Source organism: Antrostomus carolinensis, unplaced genomic scaffold (genome assembly GCF_000700745.2).
Source record: "Antrostomus carolinensis isolate BGI_N321 unplaced genomic scaffold, ASM70074v2 scaffold12819, whole genome shotgun sequence".
NCBI lineage: Eukaryota > Metazoa > Chordata > Aves > Caprimulgiformes > Caprimulgidae > Antrostomus > Antrostomus carolinensis.
Genome location: NW_010336466.1, coordinates 1 through 17,068, shown reverse-complemented (window position 1 = coordinate 17,068; position 17,068 = coordinate 1). Strand labels below are relative to the sequence as shown.

Below are 17,068 nucleotides of genomic sequence, written 5' to 3'. Positions count from 1 at the left end.
AAATAAATTTAGGCAGGGTGAATTAGACAGCCTAGACAATAAAATTTCCCTTTTTTGAAGATCAGCTACTGACATGCAGCCACAAAGCTGTGGAATCTAGAATTATCAATAAAATTTAATATCTTTGCTTTATGCATCCAACTAATGTAACAGAAAATTTGACATATATACAGTGCTTCAGATAAATCTGGAGCTCCTAGCAAGTTCCACAAGAAACAGGCATCAATTTTTTTCTTTAATACAGAGCTGTCTTACATGTCTGAAATCTAGATCAATTTTAGATCAGTAATAACACGTTTTTACACCAGCTGGTGTTATCCCTGAAAAGGAACATGCTATTTTGGCAACAGTATGTACCATATAAAGTCTTGGCTGTTTCAAGAAATTGCAGTTCTGCAGAGTCCTGAGAACAGCTAAAAGGCTTGATTTTTAGTACTGTAAATCAATAGCTAATTAAGTTGCAATCCTAGCAACTCATTCTGTAATAAAATGATACACATAAACTTATACATAGATAAATTTCTCTTATAAAATTACATATAGCAACATCTGTACGTTATATTTACTTAAGAACTAATTACTGTTAGTAGCTTACAAAATAATATTTGACTCTAAAAGCCTCAAGTTTATAAACTTCACATAGTTCAAATATAATGAAAAAAAATACATCTCACGTAGTGAGTTGCCATTTTGTATGGATTATTTAAAATACACTTACTTCAGCTTACTAGCCATACTTCGGCTACTTTGTCGTTGGTTGGCCATTTGAAAATCCATGAATATTCCACAAAAAGAGTTTCTGACAGAAGGGCATTGCTTTTCTGTGATATTATAAAACATCGTTAGTGTTATAATTCACAATTTACAGTGCATTAAAATGTAAAGCAGTGAGTTTAAAAAGCAACAGATTTATTATGACAGAGCTACTAAACATTACTAGTTTGCACATTACACGATGTGCTCTAGCACAGTTATCAGTACAATAAGCTTCTTAACTTCAGTGATGGGCTGGCATTTTTCCCTTATTATGGTTCTTTCCCAATCAATTGAAAATGACTGACCATTGTAATTTTTATTTTAGAAGACTATGATGCAGAAAGTGTCTTTCTCCTGCCATTAGCAGGTCCCTTGTTCCCCTGTGTTACAGTAAAATGCTCTATTCTAAAAATCAAATTCACGCAGACTACACCATAAACATGTTACACCTCTAAATAAGAATTCATCACTGCAGCTAGTGGAGAACCTCATCAACACAAGCTTAACTAATGCTCTTGGATGAATAAGCATTGAAAACTGTTGCTTTAAAAGCCACAGTTAATGGAACAATTACAATATCTGATGTCATGTCGATTTTATTCCCTTTCCTGGCTAGGTGGTAGCTAATTAACTTTAATATCCATCTTCCAGTCAGGACCAATGGTGCTGGAAGACAGAGGAAGACTGCTTTTTTAGATAATACCAGTAAAATGCTTTTAAACTTCTAAAAATTCATTATCAGAACGATCAACAACCATTTTAATCAAATGAGATCAAAACTTCACCAAAAAATAGTATGCAATTTACAATAAAGGACTAAAGTGCTACAATTCAGAATTTTGAGATCTGATTCTACATTAGAATTCCATCCTGTTCATTAGATCTGTAGCATCAATGTAATTATTTTACTGATTCCATATTATTTATTAGAAAAATAATAATAATTGCATAAATATTCTGGAAGATGAAATTCATATTACAGTATGCTGGTTACAATGACTACTTAACTGAAAAATCAATTGGTACTGTAGCTGATACTGTAAAGACTTACAGAAACTCCATGCTAGTCTCCTGTGACTGTACTAATCCTGTATGAACTAGAGTAAAAAGCTGTTTAAGATTCTTTTGCACAATGATTCTATACTGCCATTCACATGAGCAGAGAGTGCAAAAGGGAATCACAGCTGTAGTTAAATAAGCAGATCTGGCACTCACAGGTCTCGGGTCAACTGAATGCAAGACAATTACACAGTCACATTTCAGAAAAAATCTGCATTTTAGAAGAGATATAGACCTATCCATATATATAAGTAGTATCTGTATTTCTGTCACCTTCCCACTCAGAGCAGTGGCTTCGACTTTGCCAGAAAGAAAGAAAAAGGCCAATTAATGTCACCAGAAGCTTCAAACTGTTCTAGCACACCTCCAGTTTTCAGAATCCAGACTCTCATATCCTTCTCTTACCCAAAATAAGACATATTAAATGTCAGTCTGTAATTTGTTTACACTTTATATTTTAAATGATTAGTAATGCCTCCGAATCATTCTTTAGTAATGTGAAAGTTACAGTACTTGCCCACAAACCTAAGTGACTCATCCAGAGGACCAGATTTCTGCCTCTAGGCAGACTTCTAGAAAAAGTGGTCCGTTTACTCGTAAGTTGTAAGTGTAACTCATACGTTTAACAAAAAAAGACTTGTTTCTAGTCACATACCCATGACTGGTTCCTTCTTTTCATTTTCAATTTTCTTTGGCAGCGAAGTATGAATTCTATCATTTTCTGCACTAATTGCTCTTTGAATTTCTTCAATTTCTGATGTTCTGGAAAATGGAATCTCTCTTTGATTTTCTTCTGCATCTCTCTCTTCACCACTTTTGTCTTCATCATAGTCATCAAAATCATCTTCATAATCCTTTAAAAGTAAAAGGACTTTCAATAACTAATAAACTTGGAGTATAGATGTACTTTTCAAGATCTTTTTAAGAAATTATAAAATGTTGTCAAAATAAAAATAAAATTCTCATACAGATGACTATAAATCCTCTCACTGAAAGGCATTTTTAAAAAACTGTTTGATAGAAAGAAAATGTCACGTCTTGATTGTGTGGTGACTTTAACTGAGAGAAGACAATCCCACAACGCCCAAAATGGATATCTTTTTTTGTTTGTTTTTAATATCCTAAAGTAGGAACTATATGTTGGGTGAATTCTGTGTTCTTTAAAGAAATAAAATGACAGTGTTCAGTGGCATAAATGCTTCACAGATGTACAAAGTTGTTTATTTGAGTTTTAGTTCAAGCTGCCCTTCAGTGTCAGGTTCAAATTTACTAAACTGCCACACTATCTGTTTGCAAGTCCATGCATAAGTCTCCTACTTTAATAAGTCTCTTAACTAAAGACAATTCTTCTCATGCTAATATAACAATCTAACACAAATGATATGAACAAGTCTTAAATGTGCTCATTTCTCTCCACTGAATGGTAAAGGGCTATTATAGTGAACAGCTCAACAGTGGACATCACTCCTAACATAAATGGAGATAAATTCTAGCTTTGCTGAACAAAGATGTAGCTGGTTCAGCCAGTGATGAAAGCACATTCACCATGCTCTTCTATCTTAATAACTTTGAAGCAAACAAAAGAGAGCTAAAAGAGTTCAACTAAACAAATTAGTGAAGGGACTGCTGTGAGTCAATACTTTTTTCTACAATATTTTTGCAATGAAAAACAATGAGGCTTTTTTTCCTCCTGAAACTGATTATTTGATTCCATTATTTAAAAAGTCAGCATTTTTCACAGAAAATCATTTAAACAATTGAAATCCAGGAAGACAGAAAGAGCATCTTGTGAAGACTTCAACTCAAACCCCAAAGTTGGTTCCCAAGCCCTGATGCAAACTAAGTAAATATATAGCAGAGAGTGTCTACGTAACATCTTAGATACTTATTATCTACTGTTAGCCAAGTTAAGGTCACTGTCATGTAAAAAGAGTAAGTAAAAAACATGTAACATCCTGTAATTTTTATTTCTGTCCATAAAGTTAATTACTATTTTGATACTTGAAAATTACTTCAAAAGGACAATTGTATGCTTTTACTTACTTCAAAATCATCTTCATACTCCGCTGAAAAGTTATCAAATCCCATGTCTGAATTAGAGATGCGGGTATCTTTCATTTTCTAAACAAGAAAAATAAAAGAAACTGTTAAATAATCTTACAAAAAAATAAATCACTGTGTGCCAAATTTTAGCATAGAAATAGGTTAATAACAGTTGTTCTCAGATATTTCTGAGAAAAGATATATACAAATCTTTCAAGAAAGAAAACATACAACAAATTCAGTTTAGAAATCTAAGTGTATTAACAAGTGATAATTACACACTTAAGCAGACAGAGAAGATAATAGAAAAGGAAACCAAATATAAAAGGACTGAACTGCCTATTTCTCTTGAAAAACTGGAAAAGAAATTTAGGTCCTCACCACAGACAATTCTCACCTAAAGGTGAGCTGAATCTGGGCCTTAAAGATTAGCATCAAAGCCAGCTGCTACCTGGAACCTCAGCTGTTGGAAACAACAGAGTGAGACAACAGTTGGAATGTATTAGCTGACCCAGGATGACTGTGGGCCACAGTGGTAAGAGCTGTGCAGATTAAATCTATGTCAGAAAGCTACTTCTTTCATGAACAGATAAGTATTTATATCATGTACAGTATTATGTAAGGCACTGATGAAAATTCACACTCAGTACTGTGTTCAACTCTAGTCACCCATATTCAAGAAAAATCAATGCAAACTGAAAGAGACAAAGAGACAGCTGCTAGAATGATGGGAAGAATGAAGAATTTGGCTTGTATAGGTCAGCAAAATTAAGTCAGAGAAGAGACAAACATGCTTTCTATAAAGTCATTAGTCAAATACCTAAAAAAAAAAAAGTATTTGAGCTAAATGCTAGCACTACAGCAAGAATAATTGAAACATATTAGAAATTAGAAGAAAAGAATAACAGAGGTCTTAGAAAATTCTTGAAAGTTAAGTATTTCTGGCATGAAAACCACCAGGTTTTAATATAAATTAGTATGGTTTTGAAAGATACATGGCTGAAGGATACAGGAAAGATATATGGCTGCCCATAACATGAGAATATGGAAAAGGATGTCTTCATTAGGTACCATTACTTTTTCCTAGATCAGGACCATAATCCTACAACATTCCAAAACAGAATTTGGATTTTGAGCGATCATTACAAAGGTTGAAAATATGACAAAATATTTTAAAACTTTTAATGGTAAAGTTAGGCTTTATCTGAACAGACTGGTCCAAATGAACCCAAGTCTATACAGCTTGCACTTAAGACATGCTGAGAACTTGGTTCTGTCTACACTTGTCCATTTAAACATATAAAAATGCTTTCCTCTTTCTTAGGACAACTGTTTTAAGAGACGCATATGAATTACATTGCTAGCTGCATTTTACTTGGCTTACACTATGTATTATTTGCCTAAGTCAGATGTTTATAAAAAGAAATAATATACTTTAGGTGCGTGCAGATAATTCGTATTACACATCTAAACTCTTCCCACTTACTGAGAATTATTTTTTCAAGCATAGAAGTTACTCAAATTTGGTTGAACAGATGGCTACCTTCAATGCTTAGCAAATTTATACAGAATAAATAAATTTTCTAATTCTGTATCCATCCAGAAAGAGTTTAGGAGATACCTGGAGACCAGTATATGTAAATATCTTAGAATGGCATTATATTGAAATACATATTTGTAATTGTTATTAACCCCAAGAAAAAGGCAACATTCTAAGTTCCAAAACCAAATAGTTTTACCTCTTGCCTTGTGTCCCTTTCCTCTTTTTCAGTCAGTTTTCCTTTATCTTTCAGAGTCCTCCTGAAAAAGAGAAGACCAACTTTATTGGTTAGCTTAGAAGAAAGCACTAGTTTTGGTTTTGTTTTCTGGGTTTGTCCGTTTTAGAAAAAAAATAGCTCTTTTTTCCTGAAAAGGAAAAAATAGTTGAAAATTTTCATTGAACTGAAAGATTTCTACAAATAATTTTATAGATCTCTATTTATGACATGAAATGATAATGAAACAGCCAAGTGATCAATCAGCTAAGACCTGCAAAAACGCTTGTCCAAATTTAATGCCTTTAATTGCATCCAAAAAGAAGAAAAAGTAAAGAGGTAAAAAACTATTAAACTCACACATCTACTAGTTGTATCAGTATCTGCAGCAAACTGAACATCAAGATCAGGCTGCTGTAGCATGCTCCAAAGCTATAAATCACAGACTGACATTGAAAACTGATCTTTCATTCAGAGGTTTGAGGACAATACAATCAGGGTCAGAGAGCAGGAGAAAAATCAACAATCAGCTCTGCTCCTTAACAATCTATTTGATTATTTTATGAATATTGGAGTTCAAGAAGAGAATGTTGTAACTTCTCAAGAGGGTTGACAGTTGACAGTGCTTGAGGCTGAACCAGGGTTTTGGGACATCCCAATAAACCATATTGCCTTCCTTGCCATTCAGAAATGGCTAACTCCTTTTTCCCAGCTAAAAAAGCCCATCAGCAACAGCTTCAAAATATAACCTGCATATTCAGCACTGCTTGATACAGTGGAGTGCTGCCACTAGGAAGCATCCCAACATACGTATTCTGAATTATTTATTTATTTATTTTTGTACCAGAATACACTTCCACGATGACAAATTCACTGTGACTGAAGTGATCTGTCCCATGCTTAAGAAACAGTAGTAATACTTAGTCAATAGTGGTAGTAACTTCACTATCTCTGTCAGTGTCCCCAGAAGCCAGCATGCCAGTCTTCTGTTTAGCCAGGAAGCTAAACGAGGGTTTTAAGAATGAGAATGGTGACTGACAACATACCCGGAGAGTTATACTTCACAAAGTTGTACAGGAATTTCACATGGCTGAAGCATTAAAGAATGCAAAGAGAACTAGAATATACAGAGAACTTCTGTTAAGATTTTAATTTGCTTATAATAAAAACTTAGAAATATCATAATGCAATTTTACTGATCCTACTGAGGATGACCTGACCTGGACCTTTCCCTTTCACATACAACAGTAAACTTGCTATATATATGAAATGTTTTAGATACTATCCAGAGTAGGAACTAAGTAGAGATATTAAAATCAAAATAAACAATATAAGAGAGTCCTATGTAGTTCATCATGAACCTTACATGTGACTACATGACTGCATAGTGAATTTCCAGGTGGTACAACACAGCATTTCTGTCTCCCAAACTAAGTGTTCAGATTAATATATATGTAGTTTGCAAGGACTGCAAAATATCTTTTGCTATCCTTGGGTAGAAAAAAAAAATTGAATAAAATTACCTATATTTTTATATGAATCGTCTTAGAGGCAAAACATAGATTTTTATTCTTTTTTAATCACAATAGTATTGTATAAAGGGCCTATGAAAAACATTATATTAATCCTAGATATCCAAGATCAAGAATTCACGCTTATTGTTTCGGTAGTGACTGAATCTCAGTAGATACCATACAGTATATACTTATTTTATATCTCTGAATTTACCTTGCATGCTGATAGCTCATTTCTTCTTGAATCCTCTCCTCTGTTTCATATCCGCTGCTCTGTAAAAGAAGTCACAATGTGTCAGAAATGCTGGGAGGAAATATGTGTATGAACTTGTATTAGTAGTATTTAAGCTGAAAGAGGGTAGGTTTAGATTAGATATTAGGAAGAAGTTTTTCACTGTGAGGGTGGTCAGACACTGGAACAGGTTGCCCAAGGAAGTTGTGGATGCCTCCTCCCTGGAAGTGTTTAAGGCCAGGTTGGATGAGGCTTTGAGCAACCTGATCTAGTGGAAGGTGTCCCTGCTGATGGCAGGGGGGTTGGAACTAGATGATCTTTAAGGTCCCTTCCAATCCTAACCATTCTATGATTCTATGATTCTAGTAGTGAGATTAAACAGTAAGAAAGGTTTCTAATGAATTATTTCAATGACACATTATTTTTTTATCAAGAAGTTCTGTGTATGAACTAAGTCAGAATAATCTCCTCCTAACAGATATGGTAAGCAAAGAAAATAAACACCCATAAAAGATATGCTATACACATTATATGAGCTTCTCCTGAAAATATTAAATACTCAGGAGTTAAGTTTGGCTACATCCCCTTCGCAACACATTTCAGAAAGGAAACAATAAGGGATCTTTAGTCTTCTCCTTTGCTTAACAAAACCTTACAATTCTTTATCAGACTAAATTCAGGCTTTTTAATGGGATACCTTCACATTAGAACATTAGTAACAACAGCTAAAATATGTTCTGGGCACAGTGTATACTGCTTAAATTGTGAGCCCAGAGCATTTTCCTAAGTAACTCCAATGCGTGGCTGAAAAACTGATAGGGACTGGCCAGCCTATCTCAAAGAATGAGATTTTAACAATATGCACTTCACCAATTCACAGCAGTTGCACCCATGGACAGAGAACAGTCTCAGGCACTTTTAATCCCCAGTATAGGGACCTGACTCTTAAATTCTGTATTATGAAGGTTTGCCTAAGTTTGGAAATGTATGCAATAGGTTGTTTAAGATAAAGGTGCTTTTCTCTATCCATGAACATCAGAAAAAGAAACATAAATGAGAAAGAAGCATCAGCATCAGTGCATATATTATGTAACAACTACTTGAGTACATTTCCAAGAGAGTCAAACCTTGAGCAAGCTCCTAATAGGCTTCTGAATTCTGCTGCAGAAAGCCTGTTACAGGAATCACTTGTGGTAGGCCCCTACACTGAAGATGTCTAGTACTTTCACTAGAAAATATATTTCTGAACTTCTCTTTGAGAAGCTTGTACATCTTCACTCTTCAGGCAGCAGAAGGAACTACCTTAGACCATCTGAATGGCTCTATGTTCCAGAAAACTTACCTGATTTTAAGAGTTACAAATTACTATCTATTTCTTCTCATTCTTGTAGAATGAATACTTGTATTACAAAAACCACTAAAAAATGTCAGTTTTGCTTAAGTCTAGGATATAACATCATGCTCTGTATTAGAAACATAAAAGATATTATATGGCTTCAGAAGTAGAGGCAAAAAACCATAAATATAAGTGATATATACTCACGTGTATACTTGTGAGTTAGATATCCATGCTCCCTTTATAGGCAACATCAAAATTAGCTTCTATTAAGATATTTTTTTCCATAAATGCAGGCAGTACATTTTAACAGACCTCTCACCTAATCTCATCCCCACTTCAAAGTGTTAGTAAAAATTTCGAAAGTCATAGCAATAAAGAATTTTATTAATGAAATAAGTTTCTAACATACAGATGAGTTTCTAGTTTAAATTTCATGGAAGGAATCAGCTCTGGGTTAGGATACTTAAATGCAGATGTAGTATTTTAATCTACCACTTTAGCCTCAAATTTCAGAAAATGTTGACTTACAATCCTAGTATTTTTATTATTCACCTTATCAGTGATGATATAGTAACAACTAAAGTAAGTTATTAGGTAATGTTTTAAAGTCTTAACAAAACTAACCTTTAGATCACGCTTCATTCTTTCATTTTCTCTACTTTTTACTCTCTCGTTAGCTTCTGCTGGTTGCCCTTCTCTGTCTCCATGGGAAGATCCCTCTTTAGATCTCCTTGATTTATGTTTTTCTTCCTCTTCCTTTTCATATCGTTTATGACTTCTCTCTTTTGAAAGCCTCTCTTTTCCTGGTCTAACAGAATGTTCTTTTTTTTCTCTGTGTCTTCTTTCTCCCTCTTTATCCAACTCTTGATTTTTCTGTAACTTCTGCACATGTTCACCTTCTTCAACACTGTAGGCTAAAAATTTGTCAGTGCTCTTTTTGGCATCGTTATCCTGGAAAGAGAAAAATAACATTAAAGAGTCAGAGTGTTCTCCAATACTTGTTTTATCTTCACAAGCCTATCAATTTTTGACCATTAGAACAATGGATTTGCAAGTACCTAATCTCTTTCTGCCACATGGATCTTCCAGCCATTTTTTTTTTAATGTCATACAATGGCAAGTTTCAAACTATCATGCCACTTGAGATTCTGGTATTTCTTCTGGGACATTGCATGCTTTGCTACAGAAAATTATTTGGATTATGTATTCTTCACACAAAAATTTAATTCTTTGTTTACTAGGTGTTCTAACATACAATAGGATGTATACTTACCAACATCCTTGTAATAAAGGCATAAACAGCAGATGGAAAATTCTGATGTAGCTGTACAAAAATAAATCAGTTTGCTGTGCAAATTTTCTTTTACTTAAAAAAAAATAATGAAGTATGTCCTTAAAATAGAATGGCTCAAATATATGTTGTTGTGTGTTTTGTACATTTGTGAGGACCTTACTATCTATCCATCTCTTGGATTTCTTGGGAAGTGGAGTCTGATCCAGTTTCTTCATTGTTCTACAAAATTTTATCCTATTCCATTATGAAACACTTCATTCCTTTCCCTTCCTTTACCTTCTTTTCTGCACGTCTTCTTTCTCGCTCTTCACTTCTTGTTTTCTCCTCCTCTAGAAAATATATGTATAAATTAATGAACAAATTTTATTAAACTCAAACTCTGTACATAATGAACTTTAGCATGTAGAAAATAGTATTTCAGTGGCATGGATATTCTAAAACATAAAGGGATTTCTAAAAATAACTTAATATTCTGTTGAAATTATCTCTCCAAATCTGGTCACTCCTTCTTCCTTATGAATCCCTCTGTTCTCAATTGTCTCGTGTAATGCTAAGAATGATGACACATGCTACTAACTTCAGCAAACACCCTGCAACTTGGGGTTTCAAAGGGATCACTCAGTCGAGAACATCTAGGCAGGTAGGTACTTACTCTCTTCAAGTCAACTGACCAACAAAAACTGACATTCACCCTCTCTTCAGAGGAAGCGAAACAAACATTAAAATTTGTAAAAGCACCAAAATAAAACTAGGTTACCACAAGATTCTCTAAAGATAGACATTTCAGTAGCTACCCACACCTGCCTGTCTTTATCTTTGCTGTACAGATGGGGTACGGTTTCAGAGTATTTCTAGCTGAATATCAAATATTTCAAAGTACAAAAGCAACTCAAAGCAACTTACTCAAATGATGCCTGCTTTCTCTTCTTCTGTGATGTTCTTTATCTCTTCCTTCAAACGATTTCAGATTATTTTCTGTATCAATTTGCTTGATTTCATGTCTTTTATGCTTTTTTTCTCGTTCTCTATCACTCTCCCTCTCTTTATCTTTTGGTACACTGTATCTTTCCTTCTCCAAGCTTGACTCTTGAAGCTTATCTTTGTATCTCTCTCGGTCTCCTTCTCTCTGGTGCTCTTTTGCCCTTTCTCTCTCTCTCATTTTTTCTCTGTCTCTTTCACTAGATTTAAACCTCTCCCTCTCTCTCGTTCTTTCCTTGCTCTTCCCCCTGTCTTTGTGATCGTGTTTATGAGTGTCTGTGTCATGAACAGACTTCTCTTTCTGTGGTTTCTTCTCTCTGTGCTTTCGGTCTTCATTTTGACTATCTGGCTGTGATGCCTGAAGCAAAAAAAAAAATTAAAAATCTATTATTATAATTCAGCAATCTATTTTCATAAAGTATATTATTGTGAAAAAAGATTTGTGGATTGCTAACTATGAATTTAATTTCCCAAACTTTATGAAAATGCTGATGTACTTCTAGGCTTACTTTGTAAAATTAATAAAATTATGCCTGCACTTACTGTAAAAATAGATAATAAATTAAATAAACAATAAGCTGTAATTTCAATGTATTTGAAAATAATTTGGTAAAAAAATAAAATTTACTGTGGAAATATACATTCTGTTTAGAGCTAGGTTGAAAAATTAACTAAGAATCTGAAAGCTGTTAGCTCATGTAGACAGAAACTGTGCTATCTTGTAAAATATGTTACAGATGTAAACAATAATGATAAATAACTGGACATCCTGCAGCTGCCTTTAGAATAGAAGATTAGCTTTTACTTGAACAGAAAGCAGCATATAAAAACTGTGAAAGAAAGTTTTTGGCCTAGCTCCCTTAAGGGTGCAACTATTCTTACATTGTTTTGTAAAGGCGTAAGAGATTCTATTTTAACCTTCCTGAAGCAAGTAGCACAACTCCCACTGATTTCACTACACCGACAATTTCAGCTTTTTACTCAATGCAGAACAAACAGAATTTGCTCTGATTATAGTCAATGAGTAAAGTGAATTAAACTTTATCCATCTGTTTCATAGAAATGAAAGTCCAGCCACACCAGTTCCATTTGTTTGCTTTAGCTGACATGGAAGTAGTGGAAATGTTACCGAATGTCTAAAAAATGCAAAGTACTTAAACTGTAGCACTGGCACAGAAATAATGGTGAGGTTTGAAATGTAATTGCTAGAAAGCTAGGTAATAGATTAACAAGTAGGATGCTTTAGTTTATCAAAGGACTAATGAAGATCTGCACAAGACAAAAAAGAAGATACATAATGGAAAATAGTTTTTTAAAAAATATAACACAAAACTAATATGAATATCAATGCTGTAACTGACTGGAGCCTGAATGTCTACTTGACCAGTGGATAAAGTAATTAACCAGTTTAAAACTGCATGACAAACATGATATATGTTGATAAGAAATACAACACATAATATACATGTAGGGAAGTGAATTCAGTATACGTAAAGCAGAGCTATAACTTGGATTTGGGTGGCATCCAAATCAGAGCCCATTGTCTGCTGTGTGATTACCATAACAATGGTATTTTTTCCATTTACCTAATTAAGAAATCTGTAAACTAATGTTATATGACCTATGTAGCTAGAAAGTGGGCCAGCCTCTGGACACACTTGGACTAGACAGATCCCAGAAGAGTCACTTGTGGCAAGGAAGTTAGCAGTTACACATTAAAGATCTGTACTGTTTGTATTCAGTGATGCAGATTTAAAATACCTAGTTTACCAAAAAGTTTTAAAAAGCTATTATAGATCCCAGAATGCAGAGTGGCTAGAAGAACAAGCTGTCAACCCTCTATACTTAGACTGTCAATAAATTCTACTGCTGTAAGGTAACTTAACATCAAAACTAGTAGAAATAAAATAAAATCACCCTAAGATGTTTCCTTAGTTCTTCTGATTTCCAAGTATCTTCTTTGGTTCTTCTCTAGAAGAGAAAAGACAGGAAAAAACTGTGTAATCAACTTCCAGAGAGAAGTAAATAATTTAACAATTAATAGTTTTTCAAAGGAAAGGATCAAGGTATATATGGCAAATACCATTGAATTTTGCAATGTAAACATTAATTTTATTTAGCCCTAATGTGCATACTTACAACATACCTGATCCGATTGGACCTGGAAGAGGCCCGAAGCTCAGACTTTTACTGGGTTATCCAGCTCTGTACACACATGGTAACCAATTCTGAGGTCAGTGCCTACAGTGGATAACAGTGCAGCCCTTCAAGAAAGACTTAAAAGTGGTCTTCCAGGGACAGGCCAAATGTGTACACACAGGCCGCTTTTGGAAAGTAATCAATGTAACAAGGTCATTGAGTTCAACCTCCTCCTCTACTAGATCTAACTTCAAAGTCCTGGTCAGGGACCTACTTCGGTGAGGTTTTAGTATTTCTGAGGCTGGAATTTTTCTGGGCAATGTGGTTCTTGGGTTTGACTACTCTCAATTAAAAATGTTTTCCTTACACCAAGTCATAATTTCCCTTTCTGACAGTTAGGGCCACTACCTTCTGTCCTCTCACTGTACACCTCAGAGAAGAACTTGGCTCCATGTTTTCCACAGATCCTCTTTAGATATTTGAAGACAGCAGTTAGATCCTCTCTTAGTTTTCTCTAGCCTGAAAAGTTTCTTAGCCTCCTTCCCACATACATCCGGACTCCAGCCCCATTATCCATCTCAGTACCTCACTCCAGAATTTCTTTAGTACCAGGGGCCAGTACTGCAGACAGGACCTCACAAGTGCTGAATAGTGGAGAATAGTCCTCCCTATACCTGCTAGCTATGGTCTTCATGATACACATAACCAGTATGCAGTTCACCATAACCACCTGAAGACCACTTCAATGACTTATGTTCAATTTTCTGCCCATCAGACCCCAGATCCTTCTTCTGCAGAACCACTCCCAGAACCCATTCACATGGCAAAGAGCAAATATAATATTTTCCCCCTAGATGTATCATACGTGCCACTTCAAACTCAGCTGTAAGAACATTTCAGGGCAGAAATAACATGGGCAAGCAGTGAATCTAAAAATACCATGACAAAGGCAATCCTTTCCTTTTTTTTTTCCTCTCCATCAGCAAGGATCTGACACAGCCACAACACATTTTTGTTAGATTTTTAAAATAGAAAAGTTAAAAATAATTAGATTACTGTCCATTTCAAGTGAATCAAGGAAGCTTCTGGTTTAGTAATCGCATGCATCTCAAAAAATGCTGGCACTATTTTTCAATCAACTGTCACTTAATATTTTAAAATGGTTCAGTCTACATATGTCAGTTGTCTGTCATACTAAATATTTGTATGTAGCACTGAAGAAAATGTAAAAAAGATAATAAAAATAATCAGAGTATACATGGACATTTTTCACTAGACTTCTCTTTAGTTAAATAGGTTTTATTTCCTCTATCCTCATTTGCAGACTTAGTGCCCTTAACTGTTTGGCTGCTGTTAAATAAACTAAAAAAAAAAACCAAACCACAAAACATATTGCTTGAAATTACTACAGCAAATGAGGAATTTTAATCTATTGAATATGTTTAACTAGTTCATAGAAGGATAATGATTATGTTCAAAGTGACATGACCAGGCTGAACTTATTGTCAAATTTAGACTTGGTAAAAGTTACTAAAGATTACCAAAATAATCACTGATAAGTATTTGATTGATGAGCTGCACTGGTGGAAGAAAATAAGCATATGGTGCCCATTTTTTGATAGTTTATTATACAGAAGCAGCATTTTAGTAGTATATTTTAATTTTTTTATTATTCTACATGACAAAACTATTGTCTTTTCAAACTTAGATTTTATTTAAGATTGTAGTGGACTGGCAAACTTCATCTAAAGTCAATCAGAAGTACCAAGAAGTCAGCCTTTGTAACAAAACAAAATAGCTCTTTAAGTTTTATTTTCTTCTGATCCATAAAAAAAGCAAAAAAGTACAAATATTTACTGCTGCAGAAAGTCAGATGAGAAAGTAAAAGTAAAGCTGATCATTTTCTTGAGTGAAGTTTTAACAAAGCCTAAGAAACTCAACAGAACTTGTGTGAGGGTAAACTGGATGAAAAGATATGGAAGGGAACAGTGATGTGTTATAGTCTCAAATAGTAACCTATTTAATATCTTTAAAATATATGATTATGTTTTGATTTTAGACAATATTAGGTACATATCAACAAAGAAAGAAAGAATGCTAATGATGTTAATAGCCTAAAACCAGTATAAGCAATAGACAATCAGATAAAGCAGTTTGAGATTTATTTCAAAGCTAGGGCAAAAAGCACGTAACAAACATTTTAGAGATGATTCTCTAGTGCCCAAAAAGGTGCATCTGCCTCTTTTCCAGGGTCTGCAGTTTTCATTTCCCTACCACCACTAGAATCTAATGCTTCTATATATGATAATTTTCCACTTAATTCTCTGCTTTTGCAGGAGACTAACAAATACAAAAAGACATATCTTTTATAAAGCTTAAAGAAACTCAATACCTTTGAGACCACGGTCACTCTGTGAATATAAGAATCACTGTACACACAAAAAGAAATGATTAAAACAAACTTGAAAAGGATTTATTGAAGTTTCTCACCTAATTAGTCTGCTAATTTAGAAGTCCTTATATACTCACTTAAATCCAGATTAAGATTAGTTATTTAAACCACACTTGGGTTTAACTTAATTCACCCACCTGAGAGCATTGGGTTTAACTTAATTCACCCACCTGAGAGCATGGGGAGATCTTCAGCTGACATAAAATGCCACAGATTTACTTAATTCAAAGTACTATGAAAAATTTTAACACTTAAGAATCTGTTCTTTAAACTAAACAATAAGTATGTTGCCTTATGAACTTAGCAGAACAAGAGACCTCGCAACTTTAAATAAACTTTTCAAATGTGATCAAGAGAGATTTCTTTACTCACAACCTAGAAAGACTGGAGGTTTTAAGAACTTAATATTAAGTTTTTCACTAAGTTAAGAACTCAGTTCACTATGATTCTAAAGAAAAAGAAAAACAGTAAAATGGCTATAATTTTAAGTCAGAGAAGAGTACTTTATTTTTTAGACATAAATATTTATCTTTCTTAACTCCAATACGAGTTGCCTATTTGAGAGCCCTCAAATAAGTAAACAGGCTTTCTCATACAGTGTGGCTGTTAGCACAACGGCCTCTGGGTCTTTGGCAGTCTTATACCAATACACCTGAAAAATTTTAGATCAAGGTTTAACTTTCCATCACAATTCACCAAGACACCTATTTCCAGAAAAGAGGTTATGGATGTACCACAGTTACCAAAATGGTATCCGAATGAAAGTCTTTAGAGTGGTCCTAACATACTACTTTACATACCTTGCCTAGTCACACTATTTCCTGCTCAGCATGACCACAAATTAATTCGCTGTAAAATCCAGATTCACACAACAGTAATAAGTGATTTGACACTTCTGCTTTTTCAAGTGAATATGGAACACAATTAATTGATGTTACCACATCCATGTGGTTTTGTTTCCTTTATTTTGGAGCTCTACAAACTTTCCATAATTTAACACCATCATGGAAAAGTTATGTGGGTTCCTAAAGAACTAAACCCCAACAATTAGCAGTTACAGGAACATCAATTATTAAACATACTTCATCTACAACCTGAAACATTAACAGCTTTGGACATTTTAAGAAACCACCTATCATTTTCTGCAGGAGACCTGTGGCTGATACAGCCTCATCCTTCTGCTAGAGGAAGGGAGTTCCTTACTCCCGCTGCCTGGGTGAGAGCTGCACCGGCGTGCTGACAAAACACGGAGACGAGCTGTCCAGGGGCTGCCATGGTGGCTCTCGGGGCCAGCAGCAGCGCTAGCGCCGCTTCCCTCCCTTGCTTCCACAGATGCCCGGGTTTATCCAGCGCCAAGGGATACGAGTGGCGGGAGCGAGACACGGCCGGGTGAGGGGATGGCTTTGGCGGGCGCCAAGGCACCTAAGGCACAGAGGGCCGGGTGAGGGGAGGCCGAGGAGAAGAACAAGCCCGGCCGGTCGCCGGCTGCGCCCCGCTGCCCCCGGCGC

General features: G+C 34.8%; 1 protein-coding gene across 1 annotated transcript in view; it reads right to left on the bottom strand.

Moving 5' to 3' along the window:
- Window positions 1-16,835, bottom strand: part of DYNC2I1 (dynein 2 intermediate chain 1) — a 32,019-nt gene extending 15,184 nt beyond the window's left edge. Inside the window, exons 1-12 of the mRNA XM_029086703.1 lie at window positions 16,764-16,835; window positions 16,157-16,212; window positions 15,501-15,537; window positions 12,887-12,940; window positions 10,895-11,327; window positions 10,268-10,320; window positions 9,322-9,648; window positions 7,341-7,399; window positions 5,598-5,655; window positions 3,859-3,936; window positions 2,471-2,669; window positions 719-821 (exon numbers count right to left, since the gene is read on the bottom strand). Of these exons, the coding sequence (XP_028942536.1) occupies window positions 719-821; window positions 2,471-2,669; window positions 3,859-3,936; window positions 5,598-5,655; window positions 7,341-7,399; window positions 9,322-9,648; window positions 10,268-10,320; window positions 10,895-11,327; window positions 12,887-12,940; window positions 15,501-15,537; window positions 16,157-16,212; window positions 16,764-16,835 (1,529 nt within the window). The remainder of the gene's footprint in view (window positions 1-718; window positions 822-2,470; window positions 2,670-3,858; window positions 3,937-5,597; window positions 5,656-7,340; window positions 7,400-9,321; window positions 9,649-10,267; window positions 10,321-10,894; window positions 11,328-12,886; window positions 12,941-15,500; window positions 15,538-16,156; window positions 16,213-16,763) is intronic.
- Between the last annotated feature and the right edge of the window lie 233 nt (window positions 16,836-17,068).